Source organism: Penicillium coprophilum (genome assembly GCF_028826855.1).
Source record: "Penicillium coprophilum strain IBT 35676 chromosome Unknown utg000007l_segment0_segment0, whole genome shotgun sequence".
Classification (NCBI taxonomy): Eukaryota; Fungi; Ascomycota; class Eurotiomycetes; order Eurotiales; family Aspergillaceae; genus Penicillium; species Penicillium coprophilum.
The window spans coordinates 493,729-512,785 of record NW_026622726.1 but is presented as its reverse complement, the minus strand read 5'-3'; the positions used below and the strand labels follow the sequence as shown (position 1 = coordinate 512,785).

Below are 19,057 nucleotides of genomic sequence, written 5' to 3'. Positions count from 1 at the left end.
CGTTCTCCAGGGGCACTCAATATCACCTCGAGTCTACATAATTAAGAAGCCAATAATTTCAAAGTTGCTTATATCGTCTTTGATCGAGTCCGTGGCAGCCTACATGGGAGGCCCTTGATCCACATATACTTATCTTGTCAGATTGTGAGTCTACTCAAAGCTTCCACTGCCTGTCTCCAATCGTCTGTATCTTTAAAGAGACATTTAGTCTGAGTACAAGTGCTTGGTATCACAAATGATTTATATTTTGTCTACAGCAGTTCAAAGGCTTGGCCCTGCCTTGGAGTTTCCATGGCCTATGAAATTATGGAGTGCTTGATTCTCCGATAATTACTGTGATAGAGAATGTCCAAATTGGATCTAGCCTAGGGGCGACCGAGCATCAGACTTCTGTGCGCGGACGTACTGTACTGATATGGACGAATCATCGGAACCACCAGTTGACCTACAAGCATATTAGCGACATATACACATACTCCCAACAGAAGCGTACTCACCGAAGCCGTCACACCCTGACCAACACCCTTGATACTATGCCACCAACCCTTGGGGATGAACAAGGCGTCACCAGCCTCAAGACACGCCTCAAAGCCAACCCCGGCATCCGAACCAGCAGACACCGGTCTCTCCCAAACCATTTCATCTAACAACGCTCTCTCCCTCCCCTGCATCATCTCCTCACCCCGAAAAGTCGCTGCCTCCCGACCACCACTCTTTCCCAGTTGCCTCCTCACAGCCCCGAACAAGGTCTGTCCGTCCGCTGGCGCAAGCAGCCGCACAACCTTTTCTCCAGCCAGCTGGACAAACAAATTCGGGTTCGGGTCGCGATGAAGCGGTGTGTAAGTGGGTGGGTGTCCAATCCACACATTCGTATCGTATACGTCGCCCCTGCCCGCGCGCGCTACGAGATCCGGCGTCGGGAAATCTTCTCGAAGTACGGGAGGCAGGTCAAGGAGCTGACATTGTGCTAGGTAAAGCCTCGTTGATTGGGGAGTGGCCTCTGCCGTGCGCATCCAGTCGAGGAACAAAGAGAGTGGCGCGTGAAATTGCCGGAAGCTATGTATTTCTGCTTTCCCGCCATCAGGTGCGGACGTAGCGTCTGTCGGTGTGGATTCTGTGAGCTCGAGTGGGACGAACGCGTCGGCACCGTGTTGATGGAGATATTTCACATTCAGGCTTGCGGCGGGGTTCGAGTTGCCCCGTGTTGAATCGGGACTCACGCGGTTGAACCATTTTTTCAGAGCGGGGAGGTCTTGAAAGTTAGATCGTGGGAGAATTGCTGGTTGCTCGGGGAGGAAGCATCGCTGCTGGAAGGTGTCTAGGGCGGCATTTTCAAGGACGTCGAGAGGTCGGTATTGAGGTTTTAAGGAAGCGGAGAACTTTCGCACAATTGATTGGGAATGGTTATAGATGCATGGACGTGGGAGTCGCGTCCAGGCTTGTGACCACTGGAGCTGCATCCAGATCAACGTGGGAGGTGTCAAGGTGAAGATCGGAGACCCGAGATAGTGGATCTCCGATCAAGCCTTGCCCCTGTCGTTTCCCATCACACCTGCGCAATCATGCCCTGAAATGCATCCAATCATGGCCCATATGTGGAGGATTAGCCCACTTTTCGATCATAATAAAGGAGCATGAAACAGCATGAAAGCGCATGATGCCGATCAACGCCGAGGCTAATATGTGCCCCCCCCGCAATTGTGCAAAAGGATGTGCTCTCGTCGAAGCAAATAAAAGGCCGTTCGTGTGACTCGTTTTGTTCTAGCCAAGAGGAACTATTGTTCTGTGCCACGCTAGGCGTCTACATCGAAATTTTCGTCTTGTCCTCCCAGGTTTCATGCTCATTTAATTGCGGATACTCACTGTAAACTTGCAACATGCCTTCTTCATTCGCGCGAATTCATAAGCGCCATATCTACAGCAAGGATGCTCACACCTACTACCCAGTTCTGATAGTAGGTGCCGGAGAGTCAGGGATAGCCATGGGCTGCCGGCTCAAAGAGGTCCTGGGAACAGACCAATTCAGAATATTCGACCGTCAATCCGGTATTGGAGGTACCTGGTGGATCAATAGGTATCCGGGGGCTGCCTGTGACATGTATGTGATCAGAGACCAGAGCTTGCTTGCTGAATAGCTAACCCGGAAGGTAAAGACCCGCAACATTCTATTCCTTCTCCTTTGCCCAGAAAAAGGACTGGTCCACACTCCATCCATCTGGCCCAGAACTAGCACAGTACATGGCGGATGTCTGCGAGAGATATCAAATTGTGGACAAGATCCAGTTGAATACCGATGTGAAGGAACTTCGGTGGATTGAACATGACGAGGAATGGGAGGTTACGCTCTCACACCTTGTCCCTGGAACCGGTGATCTAGCTCAGCACGAACGAGATCGAATCGCAACCCAGGATGGTCATCACAAAGTGTACGTCAAGACAGAAATTGTGCGAGCCAAGGTGGTCGTCAGTGGTGTTGGCGGACTGGTAGAACCCAAGAACTGGCCGAAGAGCATCCCAGGCATTGAGGACTTTGAAGGTGAAGTCATGCATACCGCTCGCTGGGACGACCAAATCAAGATGGAGAATAAGAATGTCATCATGGTTGGTTCTGGCTGCAGCGCCGCGCAGGTAGTACCTGAGCTGGCGAAGCCGGAGGCCAACGTCCGATCGATTACCCAACTCATGCGAAGTCCTCCTTGGGTCCAGCCGGATTTGATCCCCCTGAATATCTCCCCTTGTACGAGAGGTGGTCAGCTACACTGATGACTCACGTCCCGGGACTGGCGTCGTCTGTACGAAGGGTTATCTTTCTACTCATAGAGAAGAGCTTCTGGGATATATTCACAGACACTGCATGGGGCCGAAGAGCGCGACCCCGGCTAGAAAAGAAATTTTTGGACCATATGCATCAGCTTGCGCCAAAGGAATACCACGAGATCTTGACACCTGACTACAGCCTCGGGTGTAAGAGACGGATCCTCGACGGCACTTGGTATCGCAGTCTGAATGCCCCAAATGTGGAGTTGACTACCCAGCCTCTGACAAGGGTCAACGCAAAGAGCGTGATTCTTGGTCCGGGCCGCCACTATCCTCCCCAAAACTCTGACGACGCAGATGAGGTTAGGGAGATACCCGCCGATGTCATCATCCTGGCCAACGGCTTCGAAACCAACCAATGGCTGCATCCACTGAAGGTGATTGGTAGGAAAGGCAAGGATCTTGAAGAGGTATGGGCGGAGCGTGGAGGTGCCCAGGCATACCAGGGGATTGCAATGGATTCTTTCCCGAACTTCTTCATGCTTTTCGGCCCGAATACAGCAACAGGGCATACCAGTGTTATCTTCGCGACAGAAAATGCGGTAAACTACTCACTGAATTTCATCAAGCCGATTTTGAATGGTCAGGTAACCTCGTATGAGGTCAAGGAGAATGCTGAGCGTGAATGGACTCGACAAGTACAGGATGCACTCCAGAAAAGTGTATTCCGTCGTGGGGCTTGCTCCAGTTGGTACATCACTGCCGATGGTTGGAACTCAACCACATATCCGTACGTTTTTCTCCTCTGGCGGTCTCTGGCTATTACTGACATGGCATTCAGATTCACTCAGATTCACTATTGGCTACGTTGCAAATTCCCGGTGTGGCGGCATTGGACTGCGAAACTCACAAGAAGGGGACGAACTTTGCGAGCTATCCGGAAAACTATTCAAGCTTCTGCTCTCCTTGGCCTTTTTGCGGGCATTAGGTTCTTGCACCAAAACCCACAGCAGAAAACTCAGTTGGTGCAGTCATTGCTGGCTGGGAAAGAGTGGCTGATCTCCGCGGTTTTGCAATTGAGGCACTGATGTCTTTTTTATGTAAATTTCTTTGAGCCTGGCATATTTTGCGAATGAAACAATACCCTCAGAGCTGGAGTATTATGCAATTAACAACTTGATGATCATGTACAATCAGTATATTCTTGTATTCTCTGACTGTAAACGGATCGAGGCCAATGACCGGTCGAATAATCCGATGAGTAAGCCGAATCTGGGGAAAACGGGAAACCCCGCGAGAGAGGAATTTCTCCGCACTTCGACGCCGGTATCTCTCTCCGGTCACTCGTTGAGTCGCTTCAAGATTCTGCAGACCATGGCTTCAGAGTCACCCCAGCTAGAAATGTCACCGCCGCAGACGGATCCCCGCGATCAGTCCATTGGTGCGTCCGATTCCAATAAGAGAAAGGCGGAACAAGGCAACGGAACACAGGCGCGCACAAAGCGGAATCGCTACATCTCCATTGCATGGTATGATATGGCCTGATCCGGCACTTTCCCACTTTCCGTTACCTCGGTCGCTTCACCTGCCAGCCTTGCGGCTGGTCTGAAAAGCTGTTTTGCAAAGTCATATGATTTTATGTCTCCTTTTGGTGCCTCCGTTGGCACAGCCGAGCTAACCGCGGGATCTGCAGTAATGAATGCAAACGCCGCAAGATTAAGTGCAATGGCCAGATGCCTTGTCAACGGTGTGGTCACCTGAATCTGGAATGTAAGTGGCCCTTGACTCTATTGACGACCTGTAGCTCTCTCCATCCGAGCTGTACAACTAAGTCTCAGGGCTAACCCACGAGCCAGGTCGCTATGCACCGAATTGTTGTAACAATAACTTTAAAGACTCGGAGTGAGTCCATGAATAAAAGACCGTTCAACATTTCATACTAATAGCCGAACTAGTGAGTTCCGGTCGATGACAGATCAAATAACTACTCTACAAGATCAAGTCAATACCTTGTTTAGCAATCTCAATGACCTTCGTACCCAAAGGCCAGCCTTCGATTCACCGGGCTTTGAGAATCTTTCTCGCGATGGATCTCAATCGGTCTACGCTCCAATGCAAGCCGGCCCAACAAAGCCACGGGTCCGTCACCCACGCTTCCATGGCCCAACTAGCTCGGCCTTCAACTTTGATGTTGCCAAATCCAGCTTGCAGAATATGGGCATCACCCCAGCAGAAGACGGGATCCCAGATGACTTGACCACTGCACACGTTTCTCCGGCTGGCTCACCACCTCCCAGTTCGGGGCAAATTCTTCAAACAACACATCCTTCCAAAGATCCTATATGGTCAATCCAGCGTGAAGAGGCAATGCGCCTTTGTAAAGTTTACGAGGACGAGATTGGGATTATGTATCCTGTGGTTGATATCGCCAAGATTACAAGCCAGGCCAATTTGCTCTACGTATTTATAGAGGCTGCTACTCGGACAGGCTTTGCACAACGAGGTTTTCCGGGCTGTGATGGTCTTCACGATGACAATTCCATTATCTTCAAATTAGTTCTCGCTACCACGCTGGTCGTGGAAGGGGGCGGTCAAAGTGAACTTGGGCAGCGGCTCTACTTGGATGTTAAGCCATTTATAGAATCGAAGCTGTGGGAGTCTCATACAATCAAAAACATTCAGCTTTTTGCTATTGTGGTAAGCCAATTTCCCATCAGGGGCCCCAGTCAAAAAGGCTAACCCTGTTTCCAACTCCAGGCCACGTACCATTTCCATACAGACGATGATGCCATTGCCTATCGGCTTATTGGATTGGCAGCACGGATGTGTCTCGAAATGGGATTGCATCGTCGGGATGCTTTAGTGAAGTCATTTCCAGATGAGGGGCAGCGGGACGAGATCACTCGGCTGTTCTGGTCAGTCTACACGTTGGACAGACGATGGAGCTTTGGCGCGGGGCTACCTTTCGTGATTCAGGACGAGGATATTGATCCAAACTTACCAGAACCTGTAAGGCTACCTACCTCTCACTACGCAGTATCCTCTATTAATTAACACGTGAAAATCTCAGGATGCATCCCTACTTTACTTGCGATGCATGATATCATACAACCGGATCAGCTCCAAGATCTGGTACTCTGGTCTCGGTTCCGAGGGCACCACTGATATCCGTCGCGATCAGATCGGCTATCTGGACTATCAAACCCTACAATGGTACAAGCAAGTTCCAGACGAGCTCAAGTTCTATCCCGTCGAGCCCCCCAAAAACGGCGAAAACTTAAACAGAGGCATGAGACGACTCAGGGTTCTCTTGTACCTGCGGATGAACCAGCAGCGCATCCTGATCTACCGCCCCGTTCTCCATTCTCCTTCCAGTATTGCCGAAGATCGAGGCCATGCCCAGACTGTTGTGGAAGTAGCTAAGGACTCGATCCGTGTCCTCACTCGCCTGAACCAGATGTCTGATATCTACCGGACCCAGCAGATAACGTTCAACTATTTTCTAGTTGCTGCATTGGCGGTGCTGTTCCTAGCAGTATCCCATGCTCCGGTAGACTTCAACCGGCAGGTCCGCGATGAGTTCTACATGGCGCTCGACCTGATCAACGGGTTCAGTACCAAGTCCCACGTCTCTAAGCGTTTGTGGAAGACAATAAGAGGTTTACGAAAGATCGGTGAAAAACTTGGCGTTCTCGCCCGTCCCTTTGGGCCAGACCCAAGTGATCCACATTCAACTGCTGCCATGGCGATGGCCGGGCTGGCGGGACACCCAATCCAGGACCTGTCCATGTACGGCCCTATGAATGGTGGGAACGAACTTGGAAATAGTCCTGTCAATGGACTCCAGATGAGTCAAGAGTTGACAAACCTGTTCGAGGCTGTTGGTGCTTTTGGTAGTTTCATGCCTGGCAATTCGAATGATGGTATCGGTGGCTTCGTTGGGCCGGATGGGGAAATCCAAAACACTGGTGAAGGTTTATCGGGGGTTTTGGGTGATGAGGGAGAGTTTGCTCGAGTCATTCGGGACTTGTTCTGATTTTTAGTGGTTATCATATAGTTAATTATGTAGGTAGTAGTGGACATGAACCAAAGGTTGATTGGTTGAGTGTTATATGAATCTCAAATCGTCCTTGGGACTTCAATTGAGGCCAACTCGGATATCCCCCATGTCAGCTGGCACGTGACTCCTAGTCACCCAGACAATTTGAAATCTGCCAGTAATGCCTTCACTTTTGCCCAACGTGGAAAAGAAGAACAAATGCACCAAATCTGCTACAAAAGGTGAACAGCCCTGGAAGACATCTCCTGCCCACCGCCCCCACGAACCGAACGGACCTAACCCGATTCGACCGACACACCCAACCTCCAGGCTCGAACTCACCAATATTAATCTCCGAGTGTGTTTGAGATCTGGTAAGTGATCTGATAAATTCATCATGAAGGCCATAAGAAACTGATAAGATTTTGGTGGGGTTCAGCCTTAGATCCAACCTCCTCCCGTTGATCGCACAATCTACCCCCCTCCCGCACATTGCCATGAACATCTAGCTTTTCGGCCCTTCATCCCCTTTAAGACCTCTTACGATTATACTGGGATTCTTTCATCCTTACCTTTAAATCCCATACTCTTCCCTCAGTCGCACGAGCCAGTCCCTTCGCGTGACGAAATTACTTCGTCTTCGCCAACATCCTCGAAGCCCTCACCCCCAGCTCGGCAACGTGTCGAGAGAGACAGGTTCGGCGTTGGCCGACGGCCTCGACAGGCTGGATTTGAGTCAACTGTCTGAATCGACCCTATCGTCATCCGTGTCCGCCGCCTCGTTCGACATGTCGTCCTCGGAAGGAGCGCCGGAGTCCTGGATTTCTTCGTTTTGTTCCTTGATGGGCCATGAGTTCTTCGCAGAGGTGTCGGAGGACTTTATCGAGGATGACTTCAATCTGACTGGTCTCCAGTCACAGGTTCCGATGTACAAGGAGGCACTAGAGATGATCCTTGATGTGGAGCCGGAAGATGACGAGGAAGATGAGGAGGAAGAGGAGGAAGAGGAGGATGAAGACGATGCGCTCGGCGGTGATGGACCTGCATACAGAAGAGCTGGCGATCGGCGACACGCTCGAGTCGCAAGCGATTTGAGCGTGATCGAGAGCTCTGCTGAGCTCCTGTATGGGTTGATTCACCAACGGTATATTACTTCACGTCCCGGCATTCAACAAATGCTCGAAAAATACGAGATGCAGCATTTTGGTACTTGTCCGCGTGTCAACTGCAACGGATGCAAAGTGCTCCCCGTGGGCCGGTCCGACACCCCTGGCCACGAAACCGTCAAGCTTTTCTGTCCCGGTTGCATGGATATTTATACACCCCCCAACAGCCGTTTCCACTCCGTCGATGGCGCATTCTTTGGTACAACGTTCGGATGTCTATTCTTCATGACATTCCCAGATCTGGATATCGGGCCGCGTCTGGATGCAGCATTGTCGGTGATGTCGCCAAGGAGCGCATCCACGCAGTCTCGCGCTGGTTCCCTGACACGAACCCCGGCAGGTCGCCAGGCCCAGCAGTCACCTACACCCGAGAACCAGCCACTGGAGATCAATGGCGTCCGGACACCTAACCTCTGCCCGGGGCTCGGCAAGGGCAAGATCTATGACCCCAGGATCTACGGCTTCAAGGTTTCCGAGGTCTCGCGTGTCGGCCCGCGCATGAAATGGCTGCGCTCGAAGCCCAGAAACGTTATCGAGCTCGACGAAGCGTGGAATTACGAACAGGGGTTATCTCCACAGGAGGGGCGCGACGATAAGGATGGTGACACCGAGATGAACCCGGAACAATTGCAAGATGCTGCCATTGCGAATCGCAAGAAGGCCCCGATGCGGCGCCGGCGACAAAATCTTGGCGCCTTAGTCCCCACAGACCCGATGGACGTGCACGGTCGATGAAGAGATGAAAAAAACCTACATTCGTGGTTGTTTCCAAGGTTGAATCTACCGTGTCGTGGGAAGATCTGTGCCATGCCCTTGACTGCGGAATGATTGGTTCAGGAATTGATGACGATGATGACAGATGTTTGAGCTTGGTTTACTCGCTGCTTTGAATGGGATTCGTTTTTCTTCTAATCTATTGGGCTTTTATTCTGTCTGCGCGCATCTTCCTGGCCTCCTTTTACGATCCTCTTGTTTCGAATACCAGGATCATTGTGTACCTCCCCATTCATTGTTTTATCTTCTTTTATCTTGTTCGTAGACTCAGCAGATTACTTTTTTTTTTGGAAGGGGAACGTGATAGTAGTACACATTGCTTACCATACTAATGCCCTGCTTCCCACTTCCCATCTCTCTCATATGAGTAGCCCAGCATTCAAGGGCTCTCCGCATCAAAGGACAAAGAATGCTAGCCAAGAATAATGATAGAGCCTCAGGTACGGAGTACGCATTTCGATACTCCGTACAGATCTGCAAGAAGATGAGTCTCCACCTCTTGAGGCTCCAACTGCATGTGATCGTCACCTAACGAGCCTCGTATACACCGGCGTCCCCGACGTAACATGAATGATAGTAAATGTCAAACTCAAACATTCCAAATCCAAGTGCAGCAATTTCTCAAGTCTATTCCATTTATGCGTTGGCGTTTTTGCCCATTCCCTGGACCTTAACATATCGGAGACGCCGATGTCAAGGATACACCATGCCCCGTGCCACATATGACAGGCTCGTATTAGCCCGTGCCTTGCACAGTGATTTAATTTATGAGAATCACTCATAATTGCTCATAATTACTCATGATTTACACCAGGTACAACCATATACGGAGCATAATTTACCGAGATATTGCTCCCCATACAAAGAAAGGGCACTAAAGCCTAGTGCACCGGACGGACGGACAGGCGGAACGGCGGATGTGCGGTCCACCTAGAAATTTCATTGGGGATTTAGCGTATCTGCGACTGTTAGCGTATATGTATATGCATGCCCACCCTGGTCAATTATTGGGGTTGGGCGCGTAAACAACATTCGACTTGGTTTATTCTATTGGAATGCTGAGATAGTGTAACGCTAGAACTGTCACATGGGGAATAAACTAGGCCAAGGGCGGTTCTTTGGTGACGCGTGTGATTCCCAAGCATTGGCTACATGATGCCGTTGAAGGAGCTGGTATAGTGGGGCTTGGCTGAATGAGTACATTCTTTGTTGGGTTTGATGGGTTGAGATGGCTTGGAGTTGATATTGCCACGCTCCTTTCCTTTTTGAAAATGGCCAATGATTTCAATTGGTGTGCTTTTATTCTCTATCTGAATTCCCCAGCGCTAAGTTCTTTGCCACCGAGCATACCAAACTCCGGCCTATAGTTTGATCACATTGTCATATTAGTTGTTCAAAGAAAGTTGTAACCTTTCCAGCTAACCCTTTTGACTGTTCCTGGTCCCTACAAGTCTATACATGTGAGAAATGAGGCCCCATTCAGTTATATGGACAAAGGGTGAGATCTTTAACTTTAATGACCCTGCATAATCTTATATCTTGGCACTGGATTTTATGCCTCGACAGTCAGCCTGGAGATGTGTTGATCATTCTCGTATACTAGATCTAGTGTGTCGAATGGGTAATGGAGAGGCATATTTGCTTTGTTGTACACTCTGGAGTCCCGAGGTAGATCATTCATGGATGTGTGACCTTGTCTTTTCTTGTTTCCAGCTCCCTCAGACCTTACTAAACTGAGAACAATAGCCCAAATGAACTATCGCTTCTGGTTACGCATAATTCTGTCTTTGCAGTCTTCAGTGGTCTAGGGCATTCTATTTTATTTATAATTACGCCTTCGAACTGCACTGTCCTGATATCAACAGCCTAGGCCTCGCATGGTCGAATTCTAAGAACCCACTGAGAACCCAGAAGACCGAGAGGAAGCAGGCATCTACCGAGCTCAGTTCTATATCGACAATACCTCTCACTAAATTGGGTGTGCACCTTCATTGGGACCTTGGGCACGGATAAGGAGTTCTCGAGTATCACACGGAAAGAATCAGCAGCAAATGAACTTGTGCGAGACAGCATTCAGAATGTTCTCATTGATGAGTCCGTCAACAAAGTGCTATTGTTTACAATACGCACTATTATAAGGCCTGTGGTTTGAATGTCGGGATGTGATAGATATACTCCGTCTCACTTGCTACTATCAACCCAAAATTTAAAGGCCTCCGAGAAACCATTGGAACTAGAAATTAAAGGTAAACCAAACACGGGAAACAGAAGAGAAGAATAAGCCTTCAATTATACTAAAAACGTATCAATCCTAGAAGAACTGCAAATAAGATTATGATTGTCAACCTAACTCGTCCAGACAACATCGACTCCACGTTCTCGCTTCGCCCAAGCCCAAATCCTCAATCCTCTAATTATCGATACTCCATCATTGCAAAGATTCATAATTATAGGCTCATATGACAAATGATTGACAATCTACCTCGTACTGCTGCGCATATTCCAATTAGTGCCACGCACTGCCACCGAAGTAGAAATTACTCCAGGGCGACAATAAATTTGGCGATCTAGACCAACAGCCCCCAAAAGACCAAAGCTAAATTCCAAGCAGACTGCGAAATACATACTGACTTAGGCCGAGGCCACTATCCGATCCTTCCATGTCCAAAAATAATCTAATCTATACAATACTACCTACTAAGACACACAACTCACCATACATCTCAACCGTGTGTCATTCATTGACTTGGCTATTTGTCAAGGCTAAAATGATCCGATAAAAACCGTTCATGAAAACCGAAAGACAGACAACATACTCGGTATTCCGTACAGAGTACCGTTCCCAATACCGCGGTCTCCCGTGCCTACTGCGGCCACCCCCGCTGCAGAATGTGGAGTTTGACGGCGCATATCCCTTTAAGGCGCCCTATGGGTCTGATTGAGGATAGGCTGATTTTAGCTGATTTTTGAGCCTGAATGATGGGCATCCTTTCAACGGGATTCGCGTTCTGGTCGGTTTTTGGGCTAATCACATATGTAGTGGATAACTCCGGGAACTTTGTTCCAGTCGTGCTCATCACAATTGCAATTTATTTCGTTGCTTTTATTAAGAGATTCAGTTCACTAGTGGACTGTTCTTTGTAATAGCATATTGGGACCTAGGTATGGGCTAGTCTGCCCTCTATACTCCGTACGGAGTACTCCTTACCGGAGTAAGTATTCTCGATTCCGAAAATTGTCAATTGGCATGGAGGCCAAGACGATCGCTGAAAGACCCTCTTTTTTTGGACCCTTCCGTATCCTTAATCGAAATTTCCAGGTTTCATTCCAAATCGGATCGGCAATATTGACCGAATTGACATTTTTGGCTGTCGCAGATAAGGTTGGGGACCATGCGGGTGAATCACTGCAACATGCAATATGCGACGTACAGAGAGGGGGATTGGGATACGGAAGTACGGAGGACGGAGGACGGAGGAATGATAAAAACACCTTCCTTTTTGACCGAGGCCTCATATCTCCATGTTGATCCACACAAGTCAGGGATTGGGGATAGGCGGAAACGCTGCAGACCAGAGCCGCCAACGATAAGAAGCCAAGCTAAACCAGGACAGGAAAAAGAACATGATTGGCTGGAAGTCTGAATTGACCCCTTCGACCTCTCGCCCCGGAACTCCCATGTGGGTTGGACGGGAAGAAACTACCTAAATTATTAGCTATTTTTTTTTTATTTTCAGCCCTTTCAGCCCCCAGTCTCTGGTGACTAGATAGTTCCCGGCCGAAATCTGGAGGGGCTGTGGGTTTATAGTATCATATCCTCAGGTTTATTGTGTTATTGCATACTGCACCCGTGCCGGGCCTAAATAGCCATCATTGGAGGAATTCAAGGTGCGGCTGTTCTTCCGAGACCTTTGGGACCTTCGGGACCGGACGTATAGTGTTCCTTATATCCGGGCGAAACATCGCCAATCCGAAGTGAATGCGACTGTTGGGGGGGAAAAGCCCAGAGTAGGGGTGTTCTGCTTGGCTCTCGATTTCGGTTGGCTTTCGTGGTGTGTTTATGAGTCTGGAGGAGACCTCATGTGCTGTTCCCAGCCAAAGTACAAATGCTTGAAAGGAGGGGGGAAGGGAACCCAAGAGTTGAGGCGCAGCAAAATTCTCGGACCACCTCCGTCCCTCTATGGAGTACTCCGTACGCATGGAGTACAACATGTAACCGGAATAGTGGATATGATGGGGCAGACGGAGAATATTGCAGATTGCATCATCCGGTGGATTTGTTCGGGATCCCATTGAAAGTAGCCAATTTAAAAATGCTTTCAAAGCAAATAGTGGCTTTAGTCGAACTGGGCAAATGCCGGGATAAAGAAGTGCTGTGGGGGTATGATGGTCGCTTTCTGCAGCGATCGCGACTTTCCCAGTAGACTGGTTCTTAGTACATTGGACTTGGAAGTGTTGTTTCTTGAGTCATGTAACTATGAACTTGTCCGCTTTAAGGAATTGGTCTGTGTCATGTATAAAGTCTCGACTACAACACAGTTAGGGTTACCAAGGGAGCATAAAATGGATATGTCAATCACCGTTGAGACCAAAAAGACGGTTTCAGCCGTCAGTTGAAATGTTTCTGGCTGAAATTGAAAATCCCGCACGGAGGTTTGGGGGCCATGGAGTTATGCGAGTGGACTTTCGTTTGGACCAATCGACTATACGAACTTTATAGGATTTCTATTGGGATGTTATCGAATTCGCCATCTGTCTGTAGATCTGCATTCAATCAAAACAGAAAACAGAAGTTCAAAAATCAGAACAAAAAGAGAAAAAAAAAAAAAAAAAAAAAAAAAAAAATCCATTCAACGTGGCTCCCTAGCTCATCCCTGTTTCCTTTTAACACCACGCTACCAATAGAAAATCAACGCCAATTACCCATGCAGCTATCTCATCACGCATAACAGGGGGCGGAAAGGGCTAAAACAAATAACAATAAAAAGAATTGACTCGAGAGTGGAGAGCCAAATCGGAGGCAAAAGAAAAAAAACGTGGGCCTCGAGTCCGTTCGGGGGGTAGTTAGGCCTGGACGGGGCGGAAATACCCGCAATTCGGCCTTTCGCGCCCCCGATCCCCCCGATCGTCTTATGGGCGTAGATCATACTCATACAGGCCATGCATGGAGCGAGGCGAGCATGGGGCTGATTCCGGCGTGAGTGGGAATGTGAAAATAGATGCCTCTGGCGACGTCGATGGTGCTCGCTGGTCCTCGTAGTATGCAAGCGCTGGCATCTGGAAAAAAAAAGCGCAGACAGATATTAGCTGACTGGTCGATGAGTAACTTCAGCGAGGAAAATGTACCGGGAGCGCAGAAGGCTGGTGTTGAGAATGAGACTGTGCTTGGGCTTGCTGTTGGCACAGCTCAATCCCAGCCATTGTTGCATAGCTCATACTGAATGGGCTAATCAAATCTTCGTCGTAGGTGAGTTTTCGAGCTTGCATCGATGGGAGCACGGGGACCATCGAGGGAACCGCTTCGCCGTAGTCGGTCTGGTAGGCGATTTCGCCGTAGCTGCTCGGCGCGGCGTGGTAGATGGGGGACTGTGCGTAGGCGGACGGCCGGTAGGTGTCATATGATGACATGGATGGGTAAGAAAAGACTGGTGGGGGAGAAGCAGAGAGCTGGCGAGTACATTGCTGGGCGAACATGGCTTGACGGTCCTCGGGAGAATAGCAGTCGTACGAGGCAGCTCGGTCTGACTGTGAGTGAGGCTTGACATCTGTAGTTTTAGACGATCGCTGCTTTGTCCGAGTCTTTGGTGATGGTTTAGGAGAGACTGGCTCTGCGTGTGATTGTTCTGGTGAAGCGGAAGTACCAGCTCGTCTCTCGAGATCCTCCAGGCGGCGCTTCAACTTCTTCCCTATTGAGATGCGACGAGTCAGAGATGTATGAGACTCTGGGAGCTTTTGTTCTTACGATAGTTGCGCTGAGCAATACGGTTTTGAATGCGCCGACGCTCTGCGAGATCAGAGATCTTGGTCCAGTCCTCGTTTGGGTTGGCGTTAGGGCTGAATGCGCTGCTATTGCTGTGACTACCACGAGAGCCTGAACGGCCATCATATGACGGAGAGCGATTCATGGTAAAATGGGTGAAGGCTATGAGCAGAGATGAAGATAAAGTACAGAATAGAGAATAGATGGTATAGTAGATGTAAATGTAGAAGGTGAAGGTTGAAGGTGAAGAAAGAGATGTGAATAACGGGACTATGAGGCTAAAGACCCGAGGCCAAGTGGATGCCAGTATCTTTATATATAAGAATCCAAGGCCAGCTGGAATTGGTTCGGGCCTTGCAGCTAAGCCCCGTCGCGATAACCAGCTCAGTCCGTGCTCGAATACCATTAGACTCGACCTGCCATGTGCACAAAGTCCCGGTTATTATTATTTTTTTTTAATTAATTTGCTCACATTCAGCCTCTGTAAATTGAAACTTGGGATTTATGAAACCCCAAGTATTATACGCCAATCTACTAGACCAGTAACAACCAGTTTAAAGCACCGAAACACCTAACCAAAGTTATAAACAAAACTACTAACTACTAACTACTAACCACTCAACTACTTAATTATGTAACTATGTAACTACTAAAACACCGACAGACCGGTCAGTTACGGATCGGGGGAATCTCAGATCTAACATGTAGGACCAAAGTGGTACGGCGTATGATCAAAATCCAAGACGGTAGGATGAATTATTGGAGTTGGGCCGGGACACGCTAACCAGACGTTCGCTTGGAGGCGATCCTCATTCGACCTGACTGGCCCGAGACACGATATGTCCAGGGATGAAACGGGATGCGTGGACTTTGGGGTTACACCTTGCTTTTCACCTTTTCTCACGTGGGTTGTTTTAACGTGCACGGTCATTAACCACGTTTTTATTCTTTCTATCTTGGCAACGGACTAAGGGGATAAAGATCTGACTCTTTGGCTGATCGTGATTATTCTGTTTGGAATCGAAGGTTTTGGATAGGACTACGAACGATGAGAAAAGAAAAGAAAAAGATTGGCTCTATTTTTTTCTAAGAAAAAAGGTCGAGGCGTCCTAAAAAAGTTGGGCCTGTATTGTCTACAAAACCGCTATTGGCTTGTTCGTATACTGACTGATTCACCCCTACGCCTGTACTAAACATCTCTATAATTAATGTCAATTTGCTTTTTTTTTCTTTTTTTTCTATAATTGTGACCATATTTTCTGTGATAGTGATCTCATTGACGCGCTTCCACTGGTTGCCTGATTGGCCGCATCCAGAATACCAATCTGGGCATATGATGCGCAATAAAACTACTCCCACATTTAGGAATTAAGGTCCACTGTTTGCCTACTGCCTAGGCTACTGTCTAGCCCCCGGAGATACGCTCAGACCCAGATGCTTGCCGACCAAAGAATACGGACATAATTCGTGGGTCCGACAAGGGGGTTGAGAAGGGCACGGGAAAGGAAATTCTAAAAAATAAAAAGAGGCTCTTTTCTGGTAAGACAAGGCTATGAATAGGTGGCCTTGCAGGGTCTCCACCAATCCTGATCGGAGTTAATAGGTAGGAATGCTGTGCGTAGGAAAACCAACTCCACTATGGAGTAGTGCGTCGCCCGAAAGGTCATTGTCTGTATAGGGCTGAGCTGGACACCTTCTTATTCCTGATCGAGCAATGTCGGAGAGAGGCATCCCATGACCTCACTCAATGAGCACAGCAGCTCAGGTACCCGGTACATGATTGTCTTCACCGCTAATGCTATCCATGCAGGCTGGAATTCTAAGAATTGCACAGCCATCCTAGTGGAAACTCTTCTTCCTGCAGGGATGGATAGCCAATCATATACCATGCTTGTCCCCAGATGCTTGGATGGGTTGCATTTTGAGCCTTCTAGTAACAATCTAGAAGAATGTTCCTGGCGGTGGACTATGCAGCCCCCGACCTTGCTGTGTCCGAGACGCACCCATGACACACGCAAGTCTGCAGAATTCCTTACCTTTTTCCTCATTGTCTTGATTTTTCTTTTTCACATTTATTTCCTTTGAAGTTCAGTGTCACTCAAGGAATATCGATGACGGCAATCTCCGAGCCTCTTAGTGCTAGCACGTTGTCGTTCTCGCGTAGGAGAGTTACACTAAACGTGAAATGGACCGAGTGTGGAATCTCATCCAAGCGTACCTACTGGACAAGCCAACTTCATCCGAATTCCATTCAAAGAGATTGACGATCGGAGACGTCGGACAAGGCGTCCAGTGCTGAAGCTGGATGCGATCAAACACCTCCGAATGCCAGTCCATGGCAACTGCGAAACATGGTATAAGTAATCTCCTTGCTCTCCAAAGTTGTCTCGAGTAACACAGACACCGCTCAGCACTTAAATTCTCCAGGTTTGCATTTTGCTATATTTATCCCAGTTCAACAGTAAGTCCGAAAGAAAATAATTATAGACTCTTGTCGGGGGTATCCCAAGATAAGAAGCTGACCAGTTCCCTTCAAGCCACACACCTCCCCAGTCCGGTTATTTCCCGATGCAATATAATTCAAAAGGCCTTCATTGCAACCCCCCAAATATGTCGGGCACTGGATTTGGCCTATGAGATCGAACAACCCCCATTGTTAACCATGCGGCACATTCTGAAACGCCTGCTGTGTCCCGCTGTGGTTCTAAATGTTGATATGTAGCCGAAGGGCGTACAGGCTGAGCCTGAAACCTTCTCTACAGAGTCCTTTTCTTTGCATCTCGCTTCCCTTGTCGCGTCTGGGCTTAGCCTCATTCCACGTGGTCCACATTCTGCATGTCGCCTATCTTACCTTATTTTCGGTCTAGGTGCAGATCCATATCTGCCGCTGGCTTGGGTTGTATTGCTGCAATCAATATACCTGGACTATCTATTGGAGATATTGTCGACGACCGTGTGACTAGAGCCTATATGGTCATGTCTTTTCGGCTAGCATGTGAGGGGCCAGAAGTCGACTTCAGCATGAAGGTTCTCAGACGTGGGGTTACAGGTACGGGTGGCTGAAAAGTGTCAGCACTGTGTTCGTAGGTCAAACTGGAGAATCTGACTATGTCTGGATATTCAAGTGTTTGCGAGGTAGCAGATGCGCTGATGGATGTTTCGGCATTGTCTGTCATTGCTGCTGAATCTGATGATTGACCTTGGACAGGGTTTTCATCCATCGCTGCTAGAGATGGATTTCGAGTCCTGTTCGATCTATTAAATTTTAACAAAAAGGTCCTATACAACCCCTTCTCTAAACGATGATCCAAAAAAGCGTTTCATGTCTCGGTGCAAAAGTAGAAAGGCCAATGATTATCATTCTTCGGCGTTTGGTATACGATCAGTCGTCTCTACCATTTCTGGTAGTCAGTGTCCTGTATGAAAGGTCTGCATGATTGGCTAACTTCACCTATTAGACAGTTTCCAGACGAGCAAGACACATGTAAGCAAGTCCTTGAGGACCAAAATCTACAAGGGAGTACCCGTGGTCTGTAAGACCTTACGCGAAGAATCGATAATATGTCAACCAAACAGACTACCTAGACACGACGTTATATCTAGACTGTCTGTCGATCGATAGTTTGGACGAATCAAAGGTCCTTTTACATCAATCGAGTGGGTCGTATGGGCCCTAGTGTATAGTACATGGATGCATAACTGAGGCCTTTTCTTCCGGTATGATTTGAAATTCTTTACTTCAACCGGATTTATTGACACATTCAATATCATTTTTGCTACTATACATATTCTGTAAGCAATATATTCCTCTTCCACTAGATTAATAAGCCTGTTTTGAGTGGATCTATGAATGGATCGTCGCGTTATCTAAAGAAGTTCCGTGCAGATATATAATCGTTTCCCACTACCTATAATAGTTATATAGTTTGACATATCTTTCACCAGAATTTGAAAGCATTGAAAACCCACTAGCACGCTCTGATGGTGCCAATGCTATAATTATATATGTTCATTGAGATTTAGGTCTTGTAAATAACGGGGGTATCAGGCTACCACAAACGGGGGAAGTCGATGATCAGCGAGCAACCTTACCTACTCAAGAAATCACCACACCCGGAGCTGTTTTATCTTTCACCTTTCATCTTTACTTGCTCCTGGAAAGCTCAGTGAGGCGTGTGGATTCAAGAAGTCTCCCGAACAAAAGTCCTAGCAGAGTTCTGATAAGCCCATGTGCGATGAGCCAATGGAGTTGAACTGACCTGAAAAGGCCTTCTTTTTCTCTTTCTAGCAACTGTGATTAGTTCCAGATCTTTTAGTAGTCGGCACATACACTAGGCTTTC

The 19,057-nt window shown here is 48.2% G+C and overlaps 8 protein-coding genes across 8 annotated transcripts; 5 read left to right on the top strand and 3 right to left on the bottom strand.

The window, feature by feature from the left end:
- Positions 1–424: 424 nt before the first annotated feature.
- On the bottom strand, positions 425–1,460 carry N7500_010791 (putative JmjC domain protein; the record flags this gene model as incomplete). The annotated part of the gene is made up of 2 exons (XM_056681929.1): positions 425–445; positions 498–1,460. The coding sequence occupies 2 exons, from the start codon at positions 1,458–1,460 to the stop codon at positions 425–427; spliced, it is 984 nt and encodes a 327-aa protein (XP_056527338.1).
- A 417-nt stretch (positions 1,461–1,877) lies between these two features.
- Positions 1,878–2,763, top strand: N7500_010790 (flavin-containing monooxygenase; the record flags this gene model as incomplete). Its single annotated transcript, XM_056681928.1, has 2 exons — positions 1,878–2,098; positions 2,154–2,763. The coding sequence occupies 2 exons, from the start codon at positions 1,878–1,880 to the stop codon at positions 2,761–2,763; spliced, it is 831 nt and encodes a 276-aa protein (XP_056527337.1).
- A 140-nt stretch (positions 2,764–2,903) lies between these two features.
- On the top strand, positions 2,904–3,845 carry N7500_010789 (uncharacterized protein; the record flags this gene model as incomplete). Its single annotated transcript, XM_056681927.1, has 1 exon — positions 2,904–3,845. One exon carries the CDS (start codon positions 2,904–2,906, stop codon positions 3,843–3,845), a length of 942 nt encoding a protein of 313 aa, XP_056527336.1.
- A 169-nt stretch (positions 3,846–4,014) lies between these two features.
- On the top strand, positions 4,015–6,793 carry N7500_010788 (transcription factor domain-containing protein; the record flags this gene model as incomplete). Its single annotated transcript, XM_056681926.1, has 4 exons — positions 4,015–4,286; positions 4,704–5,454; positions 5,515–5,766; positions 5,828–6,793. 4 exons carry the CDS (start codon positions 4,015–4,017, stop codon positions 6,791–6,793), a joined length of 2,241 nt encoding a protein of 746 aa, XP_056527335.1.
- A 184-nt stretch (positions 6,794–6,977) lies between these two features.
- Positions 6,978–7,544, top strand: N7500_010787 (uncharacterized protein; the record flags this gene model as incomplete). The annotated part of the gene is made up of 2 exons (XM_056681925.1): positions 6,978–7,154; positions 7,395–7,544. 2 exons carry the CDS (start codon positions 6,978–6,980, stop codon positions 7,542–7,544), a joined length of 327 nt encoding a protein of 108 aa, XP_056527334.1.
- A 40-nt stretch (positions 7,545–7,584) lies between these two features.
- Positions 7,585–8,697, top strand: N7500_010786 (casein kinase II subunit beta; the record flags this gene model as incomplete). The annotated part of the gene is made up of 1 exon (XM_056681924.1): positions 7,585–8,697. The coding sequence occupies one exon, from the start codon at positions 7,585–7,587 to the stop codon at positions 8,695–8,697; it is 1,113 nt and encodes a 370-aa protein (XP_056527333.1).
- Positions 8,698–13,866: 5,169 nt separating this feature from the next.
- Positions 13,867–14,861, bottom strand: N7500_010785 (bZIP transcription factor; the record flags this gene model as incomplete). Its single annotated transcript, XM_056681923.1, has 3 exons — positions 13,867–14,013; positions 14,083–14,642; positions 14,699–14,861. 3 exons carry the CDS (start codon positions 14,859–14,861, stop codon positions 13,867–13,869), a joined length of 870 nt encoding a protein of 289 aa, XP_056527332.1.
- Positions 14,862–16,814: 1,953 nt separating this feature from the next.
- On the bottom strand, positions 16,815–17,053 carry N7500_010784 (uncharacterized protein; the record flags this gene model as incomplete). Its single annotated transcript, XM_056681922.1, has 2 exons — positions 16,815–16,890; positions 16,935–17,053. The coding sequence occupies 2 exons, from the start codon at positions 17,051–17,053 to the stop codon at positions 16,815–16,817; spliced, it is 195 nt and encodes a 64-aa protein (XP_056527331.1).
- Positions 17,054–19,057: the final 2,004 nt, after the last annotated feature.